The following is a 16,822-nucleotide window of genomic DNA, read 5'->3' as shown; positions in this document are numbered from 1 at the left end:
TTTGTTTGATCGAGAGGCCAAAGTGCACAAGGTTGGGCTTCTCCGGTAGTGCCATTGCCCCCGCCCTGCGCGCTCGCGGACATCAACAGCCAACTGCCCTGCCCGTATGGACGGAACCTTAGCCCACAGAGCCTGGACCCACCACCGCTACGCGCCGGTAGGGGGGCCGCCCCCCTGCAGGCACCCGCCCTAGCCAAGATTGATTTCCGTGTTTTTTTTTTCTTGGGAGGGTGTTGTTGGGTGCTCTTCCATTGTTGTCGGAGGGACTCCCGCGTCAGACCTCAAGGGATACGCGCCATCTGTGCTCTCCTCAACTACTAGTTTACGACGGCACATGCGGAATAGTGGGCGCGTGACGGATATCCGAACACCGGCCAGGCTTCCTGTGCACGCATCGAGCACCAGTCCCACGTGCCGGGCTACTCTACTACTGGGGTCCCCCCGTGTCCGATACAGCACAAGATCGCGTGGCGCTGGAGTGCCTAAGGTAGTCCCGCCCCATTGTCCGTCTGCTATCCGTTGGCATCGCAGGCGCTACGGAACCTAGGACGCGGCGGGGACGGCCCATACAAACCGTGAATTGAGTGTTGACGGCCCCCGTGTCGTCTGGTGTTTGCACTTGCGACTTGCGAGCTTCACCGAGCAGAGTGACGGCGACGTTTACGCGTGTCCGGACACGAGCGTGTGATGAGCGGTTGGTACGGACTGAAGACGATGATGGAGAATGCACTTTACTGAATTTTTCAGCCTAGCTCTCAGGGCACGTGAGATCGATCAGTCCCTCACATTGGGCTCGCTCGTCACGTTTTGAACCAGGCAGGAGCGAACGAGTCGTGTCGTCGTGTCGTGTCGTGTCAGGGCGGGTTGCCGATTGCCGCCCTGCCTGCTCCTACTTCGCTCTAGCCTTAGTCATCCGCTATGGCGGCGCGTTCGACTACTACCCCCAACTCTGTTCATCAAAGCCACTCCGTGGTGAACGACCGTCAGCAAGACGCTGAACATTTCACGAGGGACCACGACGGAAATGACACCGCGGCGCGCCTAGAGTCGCGCCCCGCGGACCGTGGTAGCAGGAGATCAAACGGCACCTGGGCCCCCATCAGCCCGCCGCCTCTCAGGAGACTCTTTGCAGCATCTCCCGGCCGCCACGGCTCCTATCGCCTTAACCGCTCTCCGTGGGGGTCTCGGACAGCGTCGCCTGCTTCCCTCAGCAGTGGCGATAGCGACCCTGTCCCCGCCCCGCGTCCTGCAGCCGCCATGGCCCGTCCAGCGACGCCTCAAACATCTGGGACCCAGCGCCAGTCTACTCACCGTTCGTCCAGCATGCGCACCCCGAACAGGGTCGAGGACATCAACTCGGGGTGGACCGTTGACGACATTGCTGACCGGCTGGACCTGTTTCGCCAGGACATCAGAGACGGGCACGCGCGGCTGACGGCGTACATCCTGGAATCCACCCAAGCAACGGAGAGGCGCGTCCGCCACGGCACAGACCTCTTTGCTGGTGTCGCGGCCGAGCCGTTGAAGCAGAAGACTGACGATTCCATGAGAATTAAGCTCAAGGTAGGCATTCCCGGCCAGGGGTCCGCAACGTGCCGACTGACTGGTTTGGACAGCAACACCTCAAGACCAAGAGGGATCAGAAGGAGGTTCACTATGTGCCCGTCTGCACAAAAACAAACAAGGAACGCGTTCCCTTATATCGCTTCCATCACGTTGGGATCAAGAAGAACGTCCTCACCCCCAACACAATGCTTACCTTTGTGCCTCATCTGCGCGACTTGGAGACCTCGGAAGAGAACAAGTACAACCTCTGGCTTAAGGAACTGGAGGAGATTGATCTTAAGTCGGGTTTCAAGCCCATGAACAGAGAGGGAAAGCAGGCACATGCAAACCACATGGAGCGCGCTGCAACCGTGTCGCTTTATCTCGAGACGTGGCTGGATCGCTTGGCCATCCCCGGCTGCAACAAATCAGCCCTCATCAGCTACATGGCGACCACGGAACCAGACCACGCCATAACGCCGCAGCAGAAGACGGACATCTTGAGATCGCATCGTGAAGCAGACAACACCAAGCCGGAGACGAACAGGGGTGCGCAATTATTCACCGACGCCTTTCGGCGTACCTTCCACGAGCGTCTGCCAGACTCGAAATGCGTCGACCTCCGCATGGTGTTGCAGCTCGACGAGTCTGTTGACAGCATCATGGATTCGAAGCCGACGGCCAAGGACGGCGCGGGCACCCAGGCCGACGATGAGACAGCGGAAATGGACGAGGATGAGCTTGCGGAATTCAACCTGGCGACATATTGCATTCTCGGCTGCCTCATCTGCTTCAGCCATGCTTGCGATCATGGCGAGTACGATAACAAGAACCTGAAGCGCAACTTCTCGATCTCGTCGTGTTCACGTCTCTCGGACGCACTGAAGAGGCGGCGACAGCGCTCAACTAACTCTGATCCAGGGTCTGGATGGACAAGCTGCTCTAGGTACTGCTACGCGCTGCCGCCGTCGGCCTGCGGCTGCGGGTCCCGGGGCGAGTGGAGTCAAAGTGAGAGGACCCTCCTTCGGTCTATCTATGTGACTGCCTTCCACAGCAAGTTCGATGGGGATCCGATTTGCTTGGCCGCGTCCTTCCTTGACCGGTGCTGCGGATGCGTTCACAGCGAGTTCAAGGTGATGGGCATCTCCCTCCCGCAACCTGATCCCCCAGAACCTACCCGAGCCAAGAGCCTCTCGTGGTACGACAGACACAGAAAGATGCTTTTGGGCGACTGGCAGGATCATACTTTCACGCACGAGCACCAGCGCCGGGAGACTCTTGAGCCTTGCTCCCATGATGGCCCCTGTCGACCGGGAAACTGTACTTGCGTCGATGCCGACTTGCTATGCGACAAGTTCTGCGGCTGTTCGGTCGAGACATGTGAATACAAGTTTACCGGCTGCGCCTGTCACTCGCTGGGCAAAACCTGTCAACAGAGACAGAAAGAGAGGCCGTGTATCTGCGTCCAGCTCAACCGCGAATGCGACCCGGATCTGTGCGGCTCATGCGGCGCGATGAAGCGCGCGGACCCGGCCAACGCGCAGGATGAGCAGCTCCACGCGACGGGTTGCCAGAATTGCGACTTGCAGCGAGGCGCGGGCAAGGCGCTGGTCCTGGGCCAGAGCCAGCTCGAGGGTGTCGGCTACGGGTTGTTCACGGCTGAGGATATTGCCCAGGACGAATTCATCATCGAGTACGTGGGGGAGCTGATTACGCACGACGAAGGGGTGCGGCGGGAGGCACGACGCGGAGACGTGTTCGACGAAGAGTCTAATGTCTCATATGTCTTCACGCTCCTCGAGAACGAAGGCATCTGGGTCGACGCGGCCATCTATGGCAACCTCAGCCGGTACATCAACCACGCGTCGGAGCAGGATAAACGCGGATGCAACATCACGCCCCGTATTCTATACGTCAATGGCGAATACAGGATCAAGTTTACGGCCATGAGGGATATCCAGGCCGGAGAGGAGCTCTTCTTTAACTACGGAGAGAACTTTCCCAACTTGACCAAGAAGTTGTTGGACAACAAGGCCGGCGAAGAAGTGACCACGGCCAAGGTGAAGGGGACGCGGGGACGTCGCGCTCAGGCCGGGGACCAGGTAGCGCGAAAAGCGCCCAAGCCAGAGAGGAAGCGGAAGCCCGGTAGACCGAGAATGAGGAATGATGAGATTGACGACGACACTGACGGCCCGGGTGCCCGCGGGTGGACTGGCAAGTCTCGAAAACGAAAGCGGCCGGCGCGTGCCGAGGTCGACGAGGCCGAATACCGCCCATACGACGCCGCCCATTCTCGCACCGGCGACGTCGATGATGCAGCAGACAATGATGATTCGGAGTCCATGTCACGGCTGCGCAAGAGGGCTCGGGGACACTCTGGAGCCCAGCAGCCCGGTACACCGACTAAGGGGCCGGCTGAGCCACCAAAGAAACCCAAGGGCAAGCGGGGCGGAGCGCGGCCGGGCAGCGGCCGGCCTAGAAAGCACCCGCGTCCGGCCCCAAAACCGGCGCCTGCACCTGAAGCGATGGTCGGGGATGAGTCCAACGGAGGCGGTGTCGCGTCGGCGGCGCCAGCGGCACAAGCGACGAGGCCGGCCGTGGTCCCGCAACCTCGGTTCGAGGTGATTGAGATTAGCGACAGCGACGATACTGGCAGAGAAGGTGGCCCACACGCGACGCCGGATGGCATGCAAGAATTTGGGGGTGGGACGTCGCTGGACGAGGAAGATGAGGATCAAGATGTGGTGGTCCGGAAGAGAAACGATCGCGCGGCGAGGAACAGACGGCCGCCAGCCAAGTTTAGGGACGACGAAGTCTGGACGTGAACAGGTGGAGGCGGGTTGACGTGGACGGTAGGAAGCACGTAGGCCCAACCAAAGTAGACACGATGGCGAGAGATGTGATGCAAGCAAGCACGCGCATAGAAGCGCATTATTGAACGGCTGCAGCAAGCAGGTACATACTTCGTACGAAGGAGTACGTAGTGGAATGAAAGGCTACGTGCTGCTCCATCGCGCCTGAGAGCTAGGTACTGCGCTGCTTCTAACGGCGACGCGCTGACGCGGTCGTCTGCAAAGGTCGGAGGGATGATGACAGGGGTGCGGTCGAGCCGAGACGCCGCCCGCGGTCGGGTCGCGAGTTTGACTGACGACAAAGAAAGACGATGGATGCATCGTGGCTGGAAGCTCGTGTGGGTCCGATGACGTTGTCGGTACGTGGGCTGAGCTGCCGCCCACATGCCACCGCCCAGTCAGTCCAGCCGGCGGGCGGGCCAAGGCAAGGCAGCCAAAACGAACGGGCCACTTCGCTCTCTCTCTGTGCCTCTTCCTCTCTCCTCACCTCGCACCAGTCCGTCTCTACATATAACGTAGCGATTCCTCCTCGAGGCGACACAATCCCCTCCAAGACGCTGTGCGCCCGCATTCATCTGTTGCCTCAGTTCCGCTGAGAGAAGATTTCATCTCCCTCTCTCTTCCTACGAAAGAAATCCCAACCCGACCGACCACTTCGCCGTCCCGCCCCGCGCGTCGCTCTCCTCACCATGACGCTCTACTACACCCTCGTGAGATGGCCCCTCTTCCCCTCCGCTTCCCCTCCCCGTCCGACGACCCGACGCCAGAACCGCGCCGGGGATAGAGACCGGGCAGGTCGCGGATGCCGGTGTGCGTGCTGACTCGAGACACGTGAGCGCAGGTGTTTGTCCTCCTGATGGTGGAGATGGCCGTGTTCATGCTCCTCATCGTGCCAATGCCGTTTACGCTCAAGCGCAAGATCTTTACGTACGTCATGTTCCTCGCGTATTCCTCACGGGCGGACATGCCGCGTTCGAAAACCTGTGCGTGTCGGCTAAACCATGATTTTTCTACGTCGCAGATTCATCTCGGAAAACCCCATCGTCGCCAAGATAGAATATTGGATGAAGATCACCTTTGTCTTCATACTCATTCTCTTCATCGACAGCGTTAATCGCGTGTATCGTGTCCAGCTCGAGCTGCTGGCCGCCACGGAGCAGACCTCTAAGGGAGCGTGAGTCCAACCCGACCCGATTGCAAAATGCCGTGATCCATCACACACCCCAGTTTCCGATGGCTGACAAGGGGGATGGCCACGACCACAGCGCCGTCATGGGCCACGAACGCCTCGAGGTGCAGGCCCGCAAGTTCTACTCGCAGCGCAACATGTACCTCTGCGGCTTTACGCTGTTCCTGTCCCTCATCCTCAACCGCACCTACGTCATGATCATCGAGGTGATGCGCCTCGAGGACCGCGTCCGCGCCTACGAGGGCACCAAGAAAGACACCAAGGAGAGCGAGAAGCTGGCGGTCGCGGGTAAGCCCGGCGAGCTCGCGGCCCTTAAGAAGAAGCTCGAGCAGAAGGAGCAGGACCTGCAGACGCTCAAGAAGCAGAGCGAGCAGCTCCACAAGAGCTACGACGAGCTCAGCGATAAGTACGCCGCCACGCAAAAGGACGGCGAAGCCAGGAAGTCCAAGTAGGACATTTGCTTGACGGACCCCAATACGCTGGCGACCGATTGAGGCCCTTCCCCTCCCGGGTCGGGTGAGCCAATGAAGGAGGGCAGAGCAGAGTAGAACGACCAAGGTAGAGTTGGACTGTTGGATTGGGCGAGTCGCCAGTCCATCGCACATGGCACTGTTACGGCCCGGAGGACGTGATGAGTTATCAGGCTAGGAGAACCAGTCTCCCGTCTTGATAAAGTATCTACGATATGGGGAGCACCTCGCATGCGAGAAGAGACATACAAAAAACAACCTTTTATGACTTTAAACGTTTAGACCGGCGCACGCCGGAAGCTGCCGTTGTAGACGCGTCCTTGTTTATGCCGACCCCTTTTGCTTCCGTCTTGCGCTTGGGCGCCGGTTTCTCTACTTTGGTGTCCACTTTCGTAACCGTCTTCTTGGATGCTGGCTCCTTGGGGCCCGCGCCGCTGCTGTCGGACCGCTTCATCACGACGTAAGCCACCTTCTCGAGGTCGAGGGCCGAGACGCCCAGGCGCGTGGCCACCTCGGCGGCCCTCTCGGCTAGGCCGCGGTACTCCTTGGCCGAGTACTTGATGGGGGCGCGGGGGTTGCCGGCCGCGCAGAGCCAGAGGAAGGCCTCGTCGGAGAAGAAGGGCGCGCGGCGCGGGTCGTGCACGGAGAGGAGGAGGGAGGCAGTGGCGGGGCCGATGCCGCGGAGCTTGCAGAGGGCGTCGAGGGCGGCCGATGCTGCTGCAGCTGCGGCTGATGACGGGTCGGAGGAAGTGCCGGCGGGTGAGGGTGAGGCAGATGAGGAGGAGCGGTAGGCGGACAGAGCGGAGGAGATGGTGGAGGAGACGAGGGGCGCGGGGTTGGAGGAGACGAGGGACATGAGCGTCGGGCGAAACTTGCCGTGGCGGCTGGGCGGATGGATGGATGAATGTCAGATCCAAGGATGAGAAGACGACGGGGAGGGGGGACTCCTGGGGAGGAGGAGAAAGAGGAGGGGGAGGGCAACGCACAGCTTCCACTCGACGAGGAGCTTGACGTCGTCGAGGGTCATGGAGGACCGAGGGGGGTCGTCGGAGCCGTCTTCATTGTTAGTGGCGATACTGAAGGCCGCGGGCGCGTCGACATAGCGGAAGCGGTCGAGTTGCTGGAGGGTTTTTTGGCCGGGCTTGGCTGTTGGGGTGCGTGTCAGAATCTATGAGTGCGGGTTGTTTGGCTCTTTGGTTGAGGGAGGAGTGGGGGAACAAGAAGAGGAATTGAAAGACGGGGATGAAGGGGTTGGTGGTTGGGTTGGAGGAGGAGGAGGGGAGGCGGAGTGAGTGAGTGTGTGTGTGTTGATGAGCGAGCGAGTGAATGAATGGTTGAGTGAGTAAGTGGATGAGAGAGAAAGAGAGAAAGTGAGTGGTGAGTGGTGAGAAGTAGACGGGCAGACGTACAGCCCTTGGCCTTGGATATGGATTCGACGAGCGGAGGGTACTGCGCGAGGAGGGCGTCGAATTGGTCCCTGGTGAGGGCGTCAGGCGAGGGGGCGCCGCCGCCCATGGTGTAATGCCGGGTGGAGGGAAAGGGCGACAGATGTGATGGGTTGGGATGGCGTTGGCGGGTACGTACGCAGGCAGACGGGTTGTCTGGCAGAAAGCGCGACGGTGGTGATGGTGACGGTGACAAAAGGCTGATGACGAATGAGGCTGCCGAAGGGGGTGGTGGTTGTTGTTCGTCTGTGCGGTGTGCACCCACCACCTTCAAGCTGTGGAATGAAGCAAAGGCACACCTACTAGACAAGCAGGAGACCAGGTGTGCAAATTTGCGATTGCGCGACACGACGTCCTCGTTGTCGCTGCTGCTGCGAATCGCCGTGTGACGCGTCGAGGCGGCGGGTTGATGAGGCGCGAGTTGACCACAGAAGGTGTCTAGTTATCTGGTGTGGTCGATGCGGGGGGCGGTTGTGCTCCCTTCAATTAGTACCACCTATTGAGGTCTCGAGTTCGCTGTAAATTCAGGCACCTCTACTAACTCATGTCGTACTTTGTGTACGCTTCTGTTGATGTCTACCTATGGACGACTAATAACAGGAAGCCAATATGATTTAATCCATATGATTTATTAATCCAGACCTGAAATAATAACGTATACTAAGTTAGTACGGAGTATTTCTAGATGCATACGTACTAACTACCAGCTCAAGCTCGAGACGGACCAGCCGCCGCCTATGCCGCCATCTTCTGCAGAGTTACGTGTTTCTAGTCTGCGTTGATGAATGAGAAAGAGGTGTGAACGGGCGTGCACGCACTGCAGCAGACGTGCCAACTCAGCCCTCCTCATCCATCACCAACTCACACCACCTAGCCTACACTAATAAGCAACCTCACTTGTAGTATCGGCTACACCAACCCGTCCAGTGAATCCCGAGCAGCGACCATGTACGCGTTCCATCGTCCACACTCCTCGCTACGCACCACACACACACTCACTCATTAGCGTTTCAATCGTCCGAAGCGATCCTTTCCCCCCGAGAAAGTGCAGTTCCCTCCGCCCCTCGATATGCGTGCGTGCGTGCATGCATGCATGCCATGCCATGCCACCACCACCCACATCGGCCCGCAAACGTCACCGAAACATGCACGGTCGGTCGGTCAGCCGTATCGGCCGCTGCTCCCAAAGCGAGCGGGCCGGACGGGCGCGATCGTTGGAACCACCACCACGACGCTCGACGAGGGACGAAGGCGGCGCCACAGATGATGCAAAAAAATGAGGCTGGCTGCATGAGCCAGCACCACCACCACCACCACCACCACCAGACCGCCGCCAGCAACAACAGCTCGCCCCCAATTGGGAGGGGGCCTTCCCCATTTCGTGGCCCCTCGTTCAACACCGAAACCACGAATGGTGGGAGAAGGGAAACGGTGTGCCTACTCGAATCGTAGTGGTACTGACTGTAGTACTGTACCACCCAGAGGGTCTGGGATAGTAACCACACACCCCACGACAGGGTTTTCCCGCCTCCCCGACCTACATACGTAGCTGAGATGATCCCCTTTTCTTTTTGCTTTGATTTTGATTCGCTCTTCAGTTATGTATACTCGAGGATAACAGTACCTTGCTTGAATGACGTCCGCACTCGCTCAGATCCGTCCAAGAGGCTCGCTTTTCTCCGTATAAACCCACATTCTCGCCCAACCGCCCGGCATGCTTCACTTCACCTTTGACCTCGGCAGACCACAAACAAACATGAAAAAATAAAAATAAAAAGGCATACATCAAGCAAGGAAAGGAAGAAAAACTAAACGTGTTTAGAGTCTCAAAGACACACCACTCCGCTCCTCCAAGCCGCCCTCATCCGTCGTCTTCGCCTCCCGCGCCACCATCACTCTCATCACCACCCTCATCATTACACCACCACCACCGTCGCCATGTGCGAGGACCTCCACAACGTCACCGTCTGCGAGCTCTGCGCCCGCGAGACCCCCCACCGCGAGAGCGTCCCCAAGTGGTGCCCCGTCGCGCGCCTGCGCTCGCACTTTGGCCTCTGCGACTTTGGCGCCCAGTACGTCGAGCTCAGGCACGCGGGCACCTGCCGCCGCTGCAGGAGGCCTGCCGGAGGCGACCGTCGCGTGGGCCGGCGGCGGCACGGCGTTGACCTCGTCGGGGGCCGCCGCCGCGTTTCCGGGGTCGGTCCCGGTGACGGTGCTGCGGTTCCGCGGGTGGCGAAGATTGAGGGCCGCGGTGGTGGCGAGGACTTGTTACGTGCCGGATCGACGCTGTGGTAAGTAAGCATGTCTGTTGCATTCTTGTGGCTTACACGCGGGCTGTGATTTTTCTTCTACGAGTAATCGGTATGGAACGGTGCTAACTGACGAGACAGACGGCGCGTGATGTGCCGTGCCAGCGCCATACGTTTCTCTCTCTGTCGCTACAGGGTCATGATAAGACGTTCTCGTCACCATATGGGAAGCACAGCAGAGATCATGTATATACATCATAAACGTTGGACGCAAATCCTACAGATTGAGACCTCTCTATGGAGTGTAGCGGCCCACGTCACCGCCGCCGCCGGGCCACGATCCCCCGAAGCCTTGCTGAGCCTTGATCCTCGTGCCGTCCGCCAACCTAAGGACAGTCTCGGCGTCCTTGGAGCACAGCCCAAACGCCTGCAGGTTGCTGGGTGTCTGTGCGATCCAGTGCATCGTCTCTGTCGTCGGTTCAAGGTCAGCAAAGAGCCACTCACTTCCATTATATCAGACGCCACACGGGTTAGACGAAAAAGAAGACTCACGCTGGCACTGAAACTGGCCGCAGCCCTGGTAGCCCGGGCCGCTGAAAAAGGCCCAAGACGCCGACCCGTACGTGTAGACATTAGAGCCGCCGTTGATGTAGTTGGCAGGGCCCATGCGGCACCGCTTGTCGCCGCCGCCGCACCACGAAAAGTCCGGGTCGCCCCAGCCGTCCTTGTCGGCCTTCCACGGCGCCGGCGGGATCTGTTGCGTGTTGTCTCCCTGCTCGTAGTTGGTCTCGGCCTGCAGCATCGACACGAAGACGTTGTCGGCGTTGTGCAGGTTGAGCTGGTACAGCCACCAGTGCTCGCTGCCCAGCGCGTGCAGCCACGTCGCCTTGGTCGACTCGACGAGGGCGCCGCCCTTGGCCGCGATGCTGGAGCCGCCGCCGAAGGCCTCGGTGATGTGGTCCGCCACCCAGTTCCACACGTTCTCCACGTACGCCGACGACGACTTGCTGAAGTGCATGCCGATGAAGGCGCCCTTGCACTCGTTGCTGGCGTCTCCGCAGTTGTCCGTCAGGCCAGACGCGCCGCGCGTGCCTCCCACCGTGACGAGCGAGTTCCACAGCGCCACGTCTCCGGGAGTGTTGCCCGCCATGTTGAATTGCACGATGATGGCGCCGGGCAGCACGTCGGAGACGGTGAACCGCATGTCTTGGATCTGCGCCACGCCAACGTCGCCGTCACGGCCGATGGACACGACCGGCTTGGGGCTGGACTCATCCTCGAAGAAGTCACCGCTGCCGGTAATGGTGGCCCAGCCCTCACCGACGATGCGGGAGCCAGGAGGGACGAACAAGGTCGAGTCGACCCGGTACTTGCCAAAGGGAAAGTAGGCAATCTTGTTCTGCTGCGCGGCATACTGCAGCACCTTGTTGAGCGCGGCCGACTCGTCCTTGGTGTGGTCGCCGAGGATCGTCTGCCCACCGTTCTGAGACGGGTCCTTGACGTTGATAAAGTCCGACGCCTTCTTATCGCTGTAGTTGGGCGCCGGGATCGCGGGGAACCTGCCACCGGGAGCCAGAGCGCCCGGGCGCTGGTTGCTGGAGCTGGTCGCGCCATAAATGGGGTTGCGGCCGACCGTGTTGGCGTACGTGAACGTGTCGACGTGGCTCTTGGCTCCGAGCACCGTCTGGTTGGGCACCTGGGCAATGTCCGAGTTGGTGTCCTTGTCCAAGTTCTCGATCAAGAAGGACGGGTAGCCCGTCGTGACAAACGTGACGCCCGAGTTGACCGACTTGGAGTCGATCAGAGCAATCCAAGGGGCGCCTCCGGTGTTGCGAATGCCGGTACCGCACGTGTCAAAGGTGGAAGCGGTGATGGTGATTGTATTTCCGCCGCTGATGAGCATGCCAATGGTGTTCTGGTAGAAGTAGATGTTCTTGTACGCCGCCTGCTGGTGGCCGTCGTGCCAGATGCCGTTCTGGCCGCGTTCGACGCGCACATCAGAAAGACCGAGCGTCGAGCCGCGGCCCAGCCGAATGCCGCTGTGACCCTGGCCATTCTGAGAGGACGCCATGGTGATCTTGATGTTTTGCAGCTGCGCAGCCTGGGCGACGCCCCACCAGAGCGCGGTGAAGGCATTTCCTTTGCGCTATCAGCAACCGACCCGAACATATACGTCTGTACACGAAGTAGGCCTACCACCAGGAATGTTGGTCGTGTCCAAGACCAGGTTCTTGAGACCCACGGCAAACGAGAGCTCGCCCGCATCGTGCGTGGCAGGATCCTGGCCAGAGATGAGAGTCTGGTCGCCGGAGAAGCCAGCAGCAGCCTTGAGGACTGGCGGCTATATAACTTGTTAGTGAAGCCTGAAGTTGGGTGATGCCAGGAGCTCTCTTACGTTGGTTGGGTCACCCATCAGGATGGTGTCAGTGTTCATGTAGATGGTCTTTTTGATCTCATACGTGCCACCAGGGATGAACACGACCTAGAAGACAATCAGCGCCAAGTCAACATCAGTCTTGGATGAGAAGCCTCTCCACATACTCGAGGCTGAGACGCGAGCCACTGGCCGTGGCGCTTCCCACCATTGTCGTCGTTGATGGCGGCCTGGATGGCGTCGCCGTCACCAGAGTTGACAGATTTGTACACCTGGTAGGTGTAGTCTCCGTCCAGGTCCGGGGCATAGCCACGGTACTGGCCGGTGTGGTCCATGTTGGGGTACCAGAAGTCGGTTGCCCGCTTCGAAACACGCTCCTCGGCGACATTGGTATGGCCAGGGGTTGGGCTCGCAGAAGCGACGCCCAGAACGAAGACGGCCGCCGCGGCGATATTGAACATGATGCCGACTGTCGATGAGACGCGACCTCGAGCTCACAGAAAGTGGCGATGAAGGGATGATGAGCGAGCAGCCGACGACGCGACTTTCCCTCTTATATAGCGGGAGCTACACATCTCATTTCTGTCCCGGGTCCCTCTCGCGGTCGACCTGCGAAAGAAGTTACTACGCAGCTAACTTCCTATTCGGGGCATCGTGCCGCATAGGCACAGCTCGATCGGCCCGTCCTCCGCCTTGTCCGGCCCAGATTCACAGGGGTATGCGGCTTGGGAGAAGACTATGACACCATATATATAGAGTTGCATCAGCCCGGCGGGCTCTTCGCGGGCCACTTTCGCATAGCCCGAAGCAAGTCGTCCAATGGTGAGCGCGTCGGCAACCACAAGCAGGGCTGCGATGGGTAAGGTAGGTTGTGCCCTGCTTCCCGGCTCCATATCGACCGCAGCAACATGCAGCGGTAGTTCGTGACGGGCACGCAAGAACAAGCAAACCAGGAGGGCCAGCTTCCTCTGGCGGGTTCATTCGACGACACGGCTCCACAGCTTAGTCTACCCCTGTGGCGTCCGGCGTCCGGCACTGGCAAAGCGCATAGGCTAGTATTAGTAGAGCATCGAGCAACGGGTGTTATGGGCGGGTTATGATGTCCACGTCGGCAGCTGGGTCGACAGCTAGGATAGGTCCGTCGCGGTAACATCGTTAGGCTTGTCGCGCCCGCATAAGCATGACCGCTTGACAAAACAAATGTAAACGAGAACCTTGCGAGGCGGCAAATGAAGCATCGCGTTCGCGCTGCGAGCTTTCGCGGCTGAAGAGGAGAGGCGTCGGCGAACATCGGCGGTCCCGAGAAGTAAGCCCAACGAGCCACACCCGCGATTGTGTGCAAACCCAGGCTTTACGAACTGCCTACTTAGTTGGGACAGCAAGCCGGGTTGGGTCGGCCGTCGTTTGTGTGGGTGAGATTGGGATGAAGAGGTGCCGAGGAAACGCGATGGAACGCCGTGGCTGGCGCTGCAACAACGTGTCGGAGCTTGTCTGGTCCTGATCCGTCCAATTCCACCACGGCCCCAAGGAGTCAAGTGCTGGCCCCGCGCCACGATCGTCAGGGACCGAACATGTGGGCAGACGCGGGAGACTGTGGAGTCGACGGGGGAGAGACCGCCGCGGAATGCTGCATCGAGACAAGCCGGGGAGCGAGGTGGTAGCCGTCTACCGTCTCCGCGGCCATGACCGCGCCGGCGAGGGGTCATGGGCCGCATCTGAGAATGCACTGTACTTGGTAGTAGATGGATGCCCAAGGACCGCTCTGTGGATGGCAAAAGTAATTGCGTAGGTAAGCGCCGTTCTTTTGGAAGGGTGACGCTGATGGTGAGCCCGGAGTCCTTGGTGGCGCATGATGGACGAGAAATGACCGAGTTTCGGCATGGAGGCGCCACCTCAGGGCTCACGTCACCTCAGCCCAGGGCGGATTCGCTTTCGGGCTGCTTCAGGGGATCTCATGGAGGCACCCAAGGGGCGGCAGTGGCACCTGCAGTGGATGGAGTGGGCAGCACGGTAGTTAGAGGACAAACCCCTCTGTCCCGCCTACGAAGTGCAGGGCCCTACAGGGAAGAAGCGCCGAGGCTCACCCACACCATTCCGCGCGGCGGAGCAAATTTTCCCACCACTCCCTCCGTGGCGCCGCCGCCGGCTCCAACGACAACGCCGCACTTTTATCCCGCTGCCGCCTTTTCTCCTTCATCGTCCACGACAACCTCTTCGTCCCTCCCTTTCGCACGCCCGATATAGCAGACTCGCCCGCAACCAAGCACGCTACCCCTGTCTGCCGCGCATCTCCAGCCAATCTGCCGGCCTCCCCCGCTCTAGCTCCGACCGGAATTCTACACCCCGCGCACCCCCCTTTCGCCCGCCTGCTATCATCCGCCACTCAGTTGGCTCTGCACCCCAAAGGCCTTCCCCGCCTGTCTCGAACCGAACCGCTACAATGGGTAACGTAAGACACCCCGCGTCCCATCGACGGAGAACATGCTCCCCAGCAGGACTTCATGTCGGGCAACCCGGCTGACGCGCAGGTCGACCCGATGATACTCTTCAGGGAGCCAAGGCACAGCAGAAGCGTGATCGCAACCAGAAGGACACCAAGGTTGCCAAGTCGCAGATCAAAGTCGTACGTCCGATCCTCACATACCCCCCGTTCCTAGTTTCTGAGCTCAATTCACTTACAACCGGATCGTCGTTCAGAACCAGCAAGCCATGACCATCCAGTGTCAAATCTGCAAGGCGACGTTCCTTCAGACCACCAAGGCCCCCGCGTGAGTAGTGACAGACAAACCCCAACATCTCTTCCCCTTCGTAGCGCCCTTTTGCGCGCGACCAGTCCTCATGTGTGCAAGCACGGCCGCTAATGACAACTGCTGCAGTCTCCTCGAGCACGCCTCCAACAAGCACAACAAGGGCCTCGCCGACTGCTTCCCGGGCTCCGGCTAGTCGAGTCCCGCCGCTTCGATGCGATTATGCGATGCGACGAGACTGTTTCTTGATATTACATGAAGGGTTTGGCATGGCTCAAGGAGTTTTGATGGAAAGCGAAAAAGAAGAGATATAACGGGCACTGACTTTTGATCGTGGGGTTGCGATGAGAGGGTAGGATGTAGCACGGCGTAGGAAGGTGTAGACATTGGTGCTGCTGTGATGGTCCGTGGTGATGAACTTTTCGCGTCCTTAACTTATACACTTTGATGACTGCATCTAACCTCTTCCTCTACTCATGTTCCGCCACCAAGCCGCCGCGCCGCCGCAGTTTCATCCCCCCCCCCCCCCCTGCCTTGAGCGCCCTCAATGAGCCTCCACCACCGGCTGCGGCAGCTTCGTCGACGCCGACGGCTCCTGGTGCTCTCCAGACGCCCTCTCGGACAGGGCGCGGGCCGCCTGCTGCTGCTCCTCGCGGATGGCGCGCAGGATGTCCGGGTACCAGCGCTCGCCGACGTCGGGATGGCTCTTGACCCTGTTGCGCAGCGTCGCCTCGCCCAGCGTCTTGGCGACGGCGCCCTTGCGGAAGGTGAACTCGACGTCGTCGACGCGGCGCCCGCCCGCCCGCGCGACGACGCGCCGGCGCTGCTCGCGCACCTCGTCGGGCACGGCGCCCACGCCCACCGTCTCCAGCTCGTCGAAGTCGGCGTCGTAGCGCACGCCCTGGAAGAAGGGGATGGAGAAGCGCGCGCCCGAGCCCGCCGCCGGGCTCAGCACCCGGTGCGTCGTCGACACGCACACGCCCTGCGTCAGCGCCTCCATGCCCTGCCCGATGGCCACCACCAGCGTGCCGTCGACGGGCGGGCAGTCGATCCACCGGCCCTCGACGTTTTGCACCTGCAGCCCGCGGTGCGCCGTCGCCTGCAGCAGGTACGACGTCAGCATGCTGTCCTTGTGAGGGCCCACGCCCTGGCCTTGTTGTTGTTGCTGCTGCGGCTGCTTCTGCTGCTGCTGGCCCTCTCCGTCGTCGTCGCCGCCGCCGCCACCGTTCGACGTCTGCCCCAGCTCCGCCATGTCCGGGTACTTGACAATCTTGAGCTTGTGCTGCTGGTCCGCGTCAAAGTACTTGTCAAAGGCGTCGGCCGGCAGCTGGATGGCCTCGGCGATGAGCGACGTGAAGTAGATGGACACGTCGCCCATGCGCCGCATGTAGTCGGTGTAGACGGCGCGGAACCCCGGAGAGCTCGCCTCGGACGGCCACTGGTTCGGCGCGAGCAGGTTGCGGTAGAGCGGCGAGCCCGGCGCCGGCACGGGATGCTCCGTCGACAGGTCGATCTGCTCGCGGTGGTCCACCTCGCCGGCCGTGATCTCGGCCGACAGCCGCGAGTAGCCCAGGAACGACGGCGCGTTCTTCATCTCGATCTTGAGCCTGGGGACGGCAAACAGCGTCGACTCAGGTCAGCCTCATCGTGAACCCCCCCACAGTCAAGTGTAAAAAGGTTGAGGACGATGCGTACTTTTCTTCCAAGGGAATGTCAAAGAAGGCCTTGCCTTTTTGTATGACCTCCTGGAACAGCTCGGCCGGGATGCCCACGTTCTTGAGGTACAGAAAGCCGACCTCCATGAGCGCATAGCGAAGCTGCTCCAGGAACGCGGGCTTGGTCGCTGGGTCCCGAGCCAGCTCCAAGTCCAGAATCGGGATCGATGTGAAGGACGACATGGCGAGGGGTAGATGCTAATCCAACGTTACGATGGGCTCGCTCCTTCCTAGCT

At 60.3% G+C, this 16,822-nt stretch overlaps 6 protein-coding genes across 7 annotated transcripts; 3 read left to right on the top strand and 3 right to left on the bottom strand.

Moving 5' to 3' along the window:
* Positions 1-261: 261 nt before the first annotated feature.
* Positions 262-4,503, top strand: JDV02_009358 (uncharacterized protein). The gene is made up of 3 exons (XM_047991011.1): positions 262-698; positions 753-1,563; positions 1,617-4,503. The coding sequence occupies exons 2-3, from the start codon at positions 919-921 to the stop codon at positions 4,368-4,370; spliced, it is 3,399 nt and encodes a 1,132-aa protein (XP_047847021.1). The 5' UTR covers positions 262-698; positions 753-918; the 3' UTR covers positions 4,371-4,503.
* Positions 4,504-4,890: 387 nt separating this feature from the next.
* Positions 4,891-6,288, top strand: YET3 (Endoplasmic reticulum transmembrane protein 3). Its single transcript, XM_047991010.1, has 3 exons — positions 4,891-5,107; positions 5,239-5,571; positions 5,663-6,288. The coding sequence occupies exons 2-3, from the start codon at positions 5,399-5,401 to the stop codon at positions 6,036-6,038; spliced, it is 549 nt and encodes a 182-aa protein (XP_047847020.1). The 5' UTR covers positions 4,891-5,107; positions 5,239-5,398; the 3' UTR covers positions 6,039-6,288.
* On the bottom strand, positions 6,265-7,910 carry JDV02_009356 (uncharacterized protein). Of its 2 annotated transcripts, XM_047991008.1 has the most exons (3): positions 7,466-7,910; positions 7,043-7,202; positions 6,265-6,940 (listed from the first exon to the last, which is right to left on the bottom strand). In XM_047991008.1, exons 1-3 carry the CDS (start codon positions 7,569-7,571, stop codon positions 6,319-6,321), a joined length of 888 nt encoding a protein of 295 aa, XP_047847018.1. In that variant the 5' UTR covers positions 7,572-7,910; the 3' UTR covers positions 6,265-6,318. The 2 variants fall into 2 exon arrangements, with proteins under 2 accessions (XP_047847018.1, XP_047847019.1); XM_047991009.1 differs by having other exon boundaries at positions 7,043-7,910.
* A 1,962-nt stretch (positions 7,911-9,872) lies between these two features.
* On the bottom strand, positions 9,873-13,966 carry JDV02_009355 (uncharacterized protein). The gene is made up of 5 exons (XM_047991007.1): positions 12,292-13,966; positions 12,146-12,232; positions 11,947-12,091; positions 10,303-11,889; positions 9,873-10,218 (listed from the first exon to the last, which is right to left on the bottom strand). Exons 1-5 carry the CDS (start codon positions 12,583-12,585, stop codon positions 10,046-10,048), a joined length of 2,286 nt encoding a protein of 761 aa, XP_047847017.1. The 5' UTR covers positions 12,586-13,966; the 3' UTR covers positions 9,873-10,045.
* Positions 13,967-14,289: 323 nt separating this feature from the next.
* Positions 14,290-15,474, top strand: JDV02_009354 (uncharacterized protein). Its single transcript, XM_047991006.1, has 4 exons — positions 14,290-14,573; positions 14,676-14,747; positions 14,822-14,892; positions 15,001-15,474. The coding sequence occupies exons 1-4, from the start codon at positions 14,565-14,567 to the stop codon at positions 15,065-15,067; spliced, it is 219 nt and encodes a 72-aa protein (XP_047847016.1). The 5' UTR covers positions 14,290-14,564; the 3' UTR covers positions 15,068-15,474.
* On the bottom strand, positions 15,416-16,769 carry JDV02_009353 (uncharacterized protein; the record flags this gene model as incomplete). The annotated part of the gene is made up of 2 exons (XM_047991005.1): positions 15,416-16,478; positions 16,567-16,769. The coding sequence occupies 2 exons, from the start codon at positions 16,767-16,769 to the stop codon at positions 15,416-15,418; spliced, it is 1,266 nt and encodes a 421-aa protein (XP_047847015.1).
* Positions 16,770-16,822: the final 53 nt, after the last annotated feature.

Source organism: Purpureocillium takamizusanense, chromosome 9 (genome assembly GCF_022605165.1).
Source record: "Purpureocillium takamizusanense chromosome 9, complete sequence".
In the NCBI taxonomy this organism is placed as follows: domain Eukaryota; kingdom Fungi; phylum Ascomycota; class Sordariomycetes; order Hypocreales; family Ophiocordycipitaceae; genus Purpureocillium; species Purpureocillium takamizusanense.
Note: the sequence above shows the minus strand (reverse complement) of the source record. Positions and strands in the feature narration are given on the sequence as shown.

Excerpts from the sequence above, each read along its gene's own strand:
- JDV02_009356 (XM_047991008.1), bottom strand. The coding sequence starts at position 7,571 with ATGGGCGGCGGCGCCCCCTCGCCTGACGCCCTCACCAGGGACCAATTC. Across the intron at positions 7,203-7,465 it reads CATATCCAAGGCCAAGGGCT|CCAAGCCCGGCCAAAAAACC; the intron begins GTACGTCTGCCC and ends GCACCCCAACAG. Across the intron at positions 6,941-7,042 it reads CTCCTCGTCGAGTGGAAGCT|CCGCCACGGCAAGTTTCGCC; the intron begins GTGCGTTGCCCT and ends CCATCCGCCCAG.
- JDV02_009355 (XM_047991007.1), bottom strand. The coding sequence starts at position 12,585 with ATGTTCAATATCGCCGCGGCGGCCGTCTTCGTTCTGGGCGTCGCTTCT. Across the intron at positions 12,092-12,145 it reads TGATGGGTGACCCAACCAAC|CCGCCAGTCCTCAAGGCTGC; the intron begins GTAAGAGAGCTC and ends CAAGTTATATAG. Across the intron at positions 11,890-11,946 it reads CACGACCAACATTCCTGGTG|GAAATGCCTTCACCGCGCTC; the intron begins GTAGGCCTACTT and ends GATAGCGCAAAG.
- JDV02_009358 (XM_047991011.1), top strand. The coding sequence starts at position 919 with ATGGCGGCGCGTTCGACTACTACCCCCAACTCTGTTCATCAAAGCCAC. Across the intron at positions 1,564-1,616 it reads CCATGAGAATTAAGCTCAAG|CAACACCTCAAGACCAAGAG; the intron begins GTAGGCATTCCC and ends TGGTTTGGACAG.
- YET3 (XM_047991010.1), top strand. The coding sequence starts at position 5,399 with ATGATTTTTCTACGTCGCAGATTCATCTCGGAAAACCCCATCGTCGCC. Across the intron at positions 5,572-5,662 it reads GAGCAGACCTCTAAGGGAGC|CGCCGTCATGGGCCACGAAC; the intron begins GTGAGTCCAACC and ends CCACGACCACAG.
- JDV02_009354 (XM_047991006.1), top strand. Across the intron at positions 14,748-14,821 it reads CCAAGTCGCAGATCAAAGTC|AACCAGCAAGCCATGACCAT; the intron begins GTACGTCCGATC and ends ATCGTCGTTCAG. Across the intron at positions 14,893-15,000 it reads CAGACCACCAAGGCCCCCGC|TCTCCTCGAGCACGCCTCCA; the intron begins GTGAGTAGTGAC and ends CAACTGCTGCAG.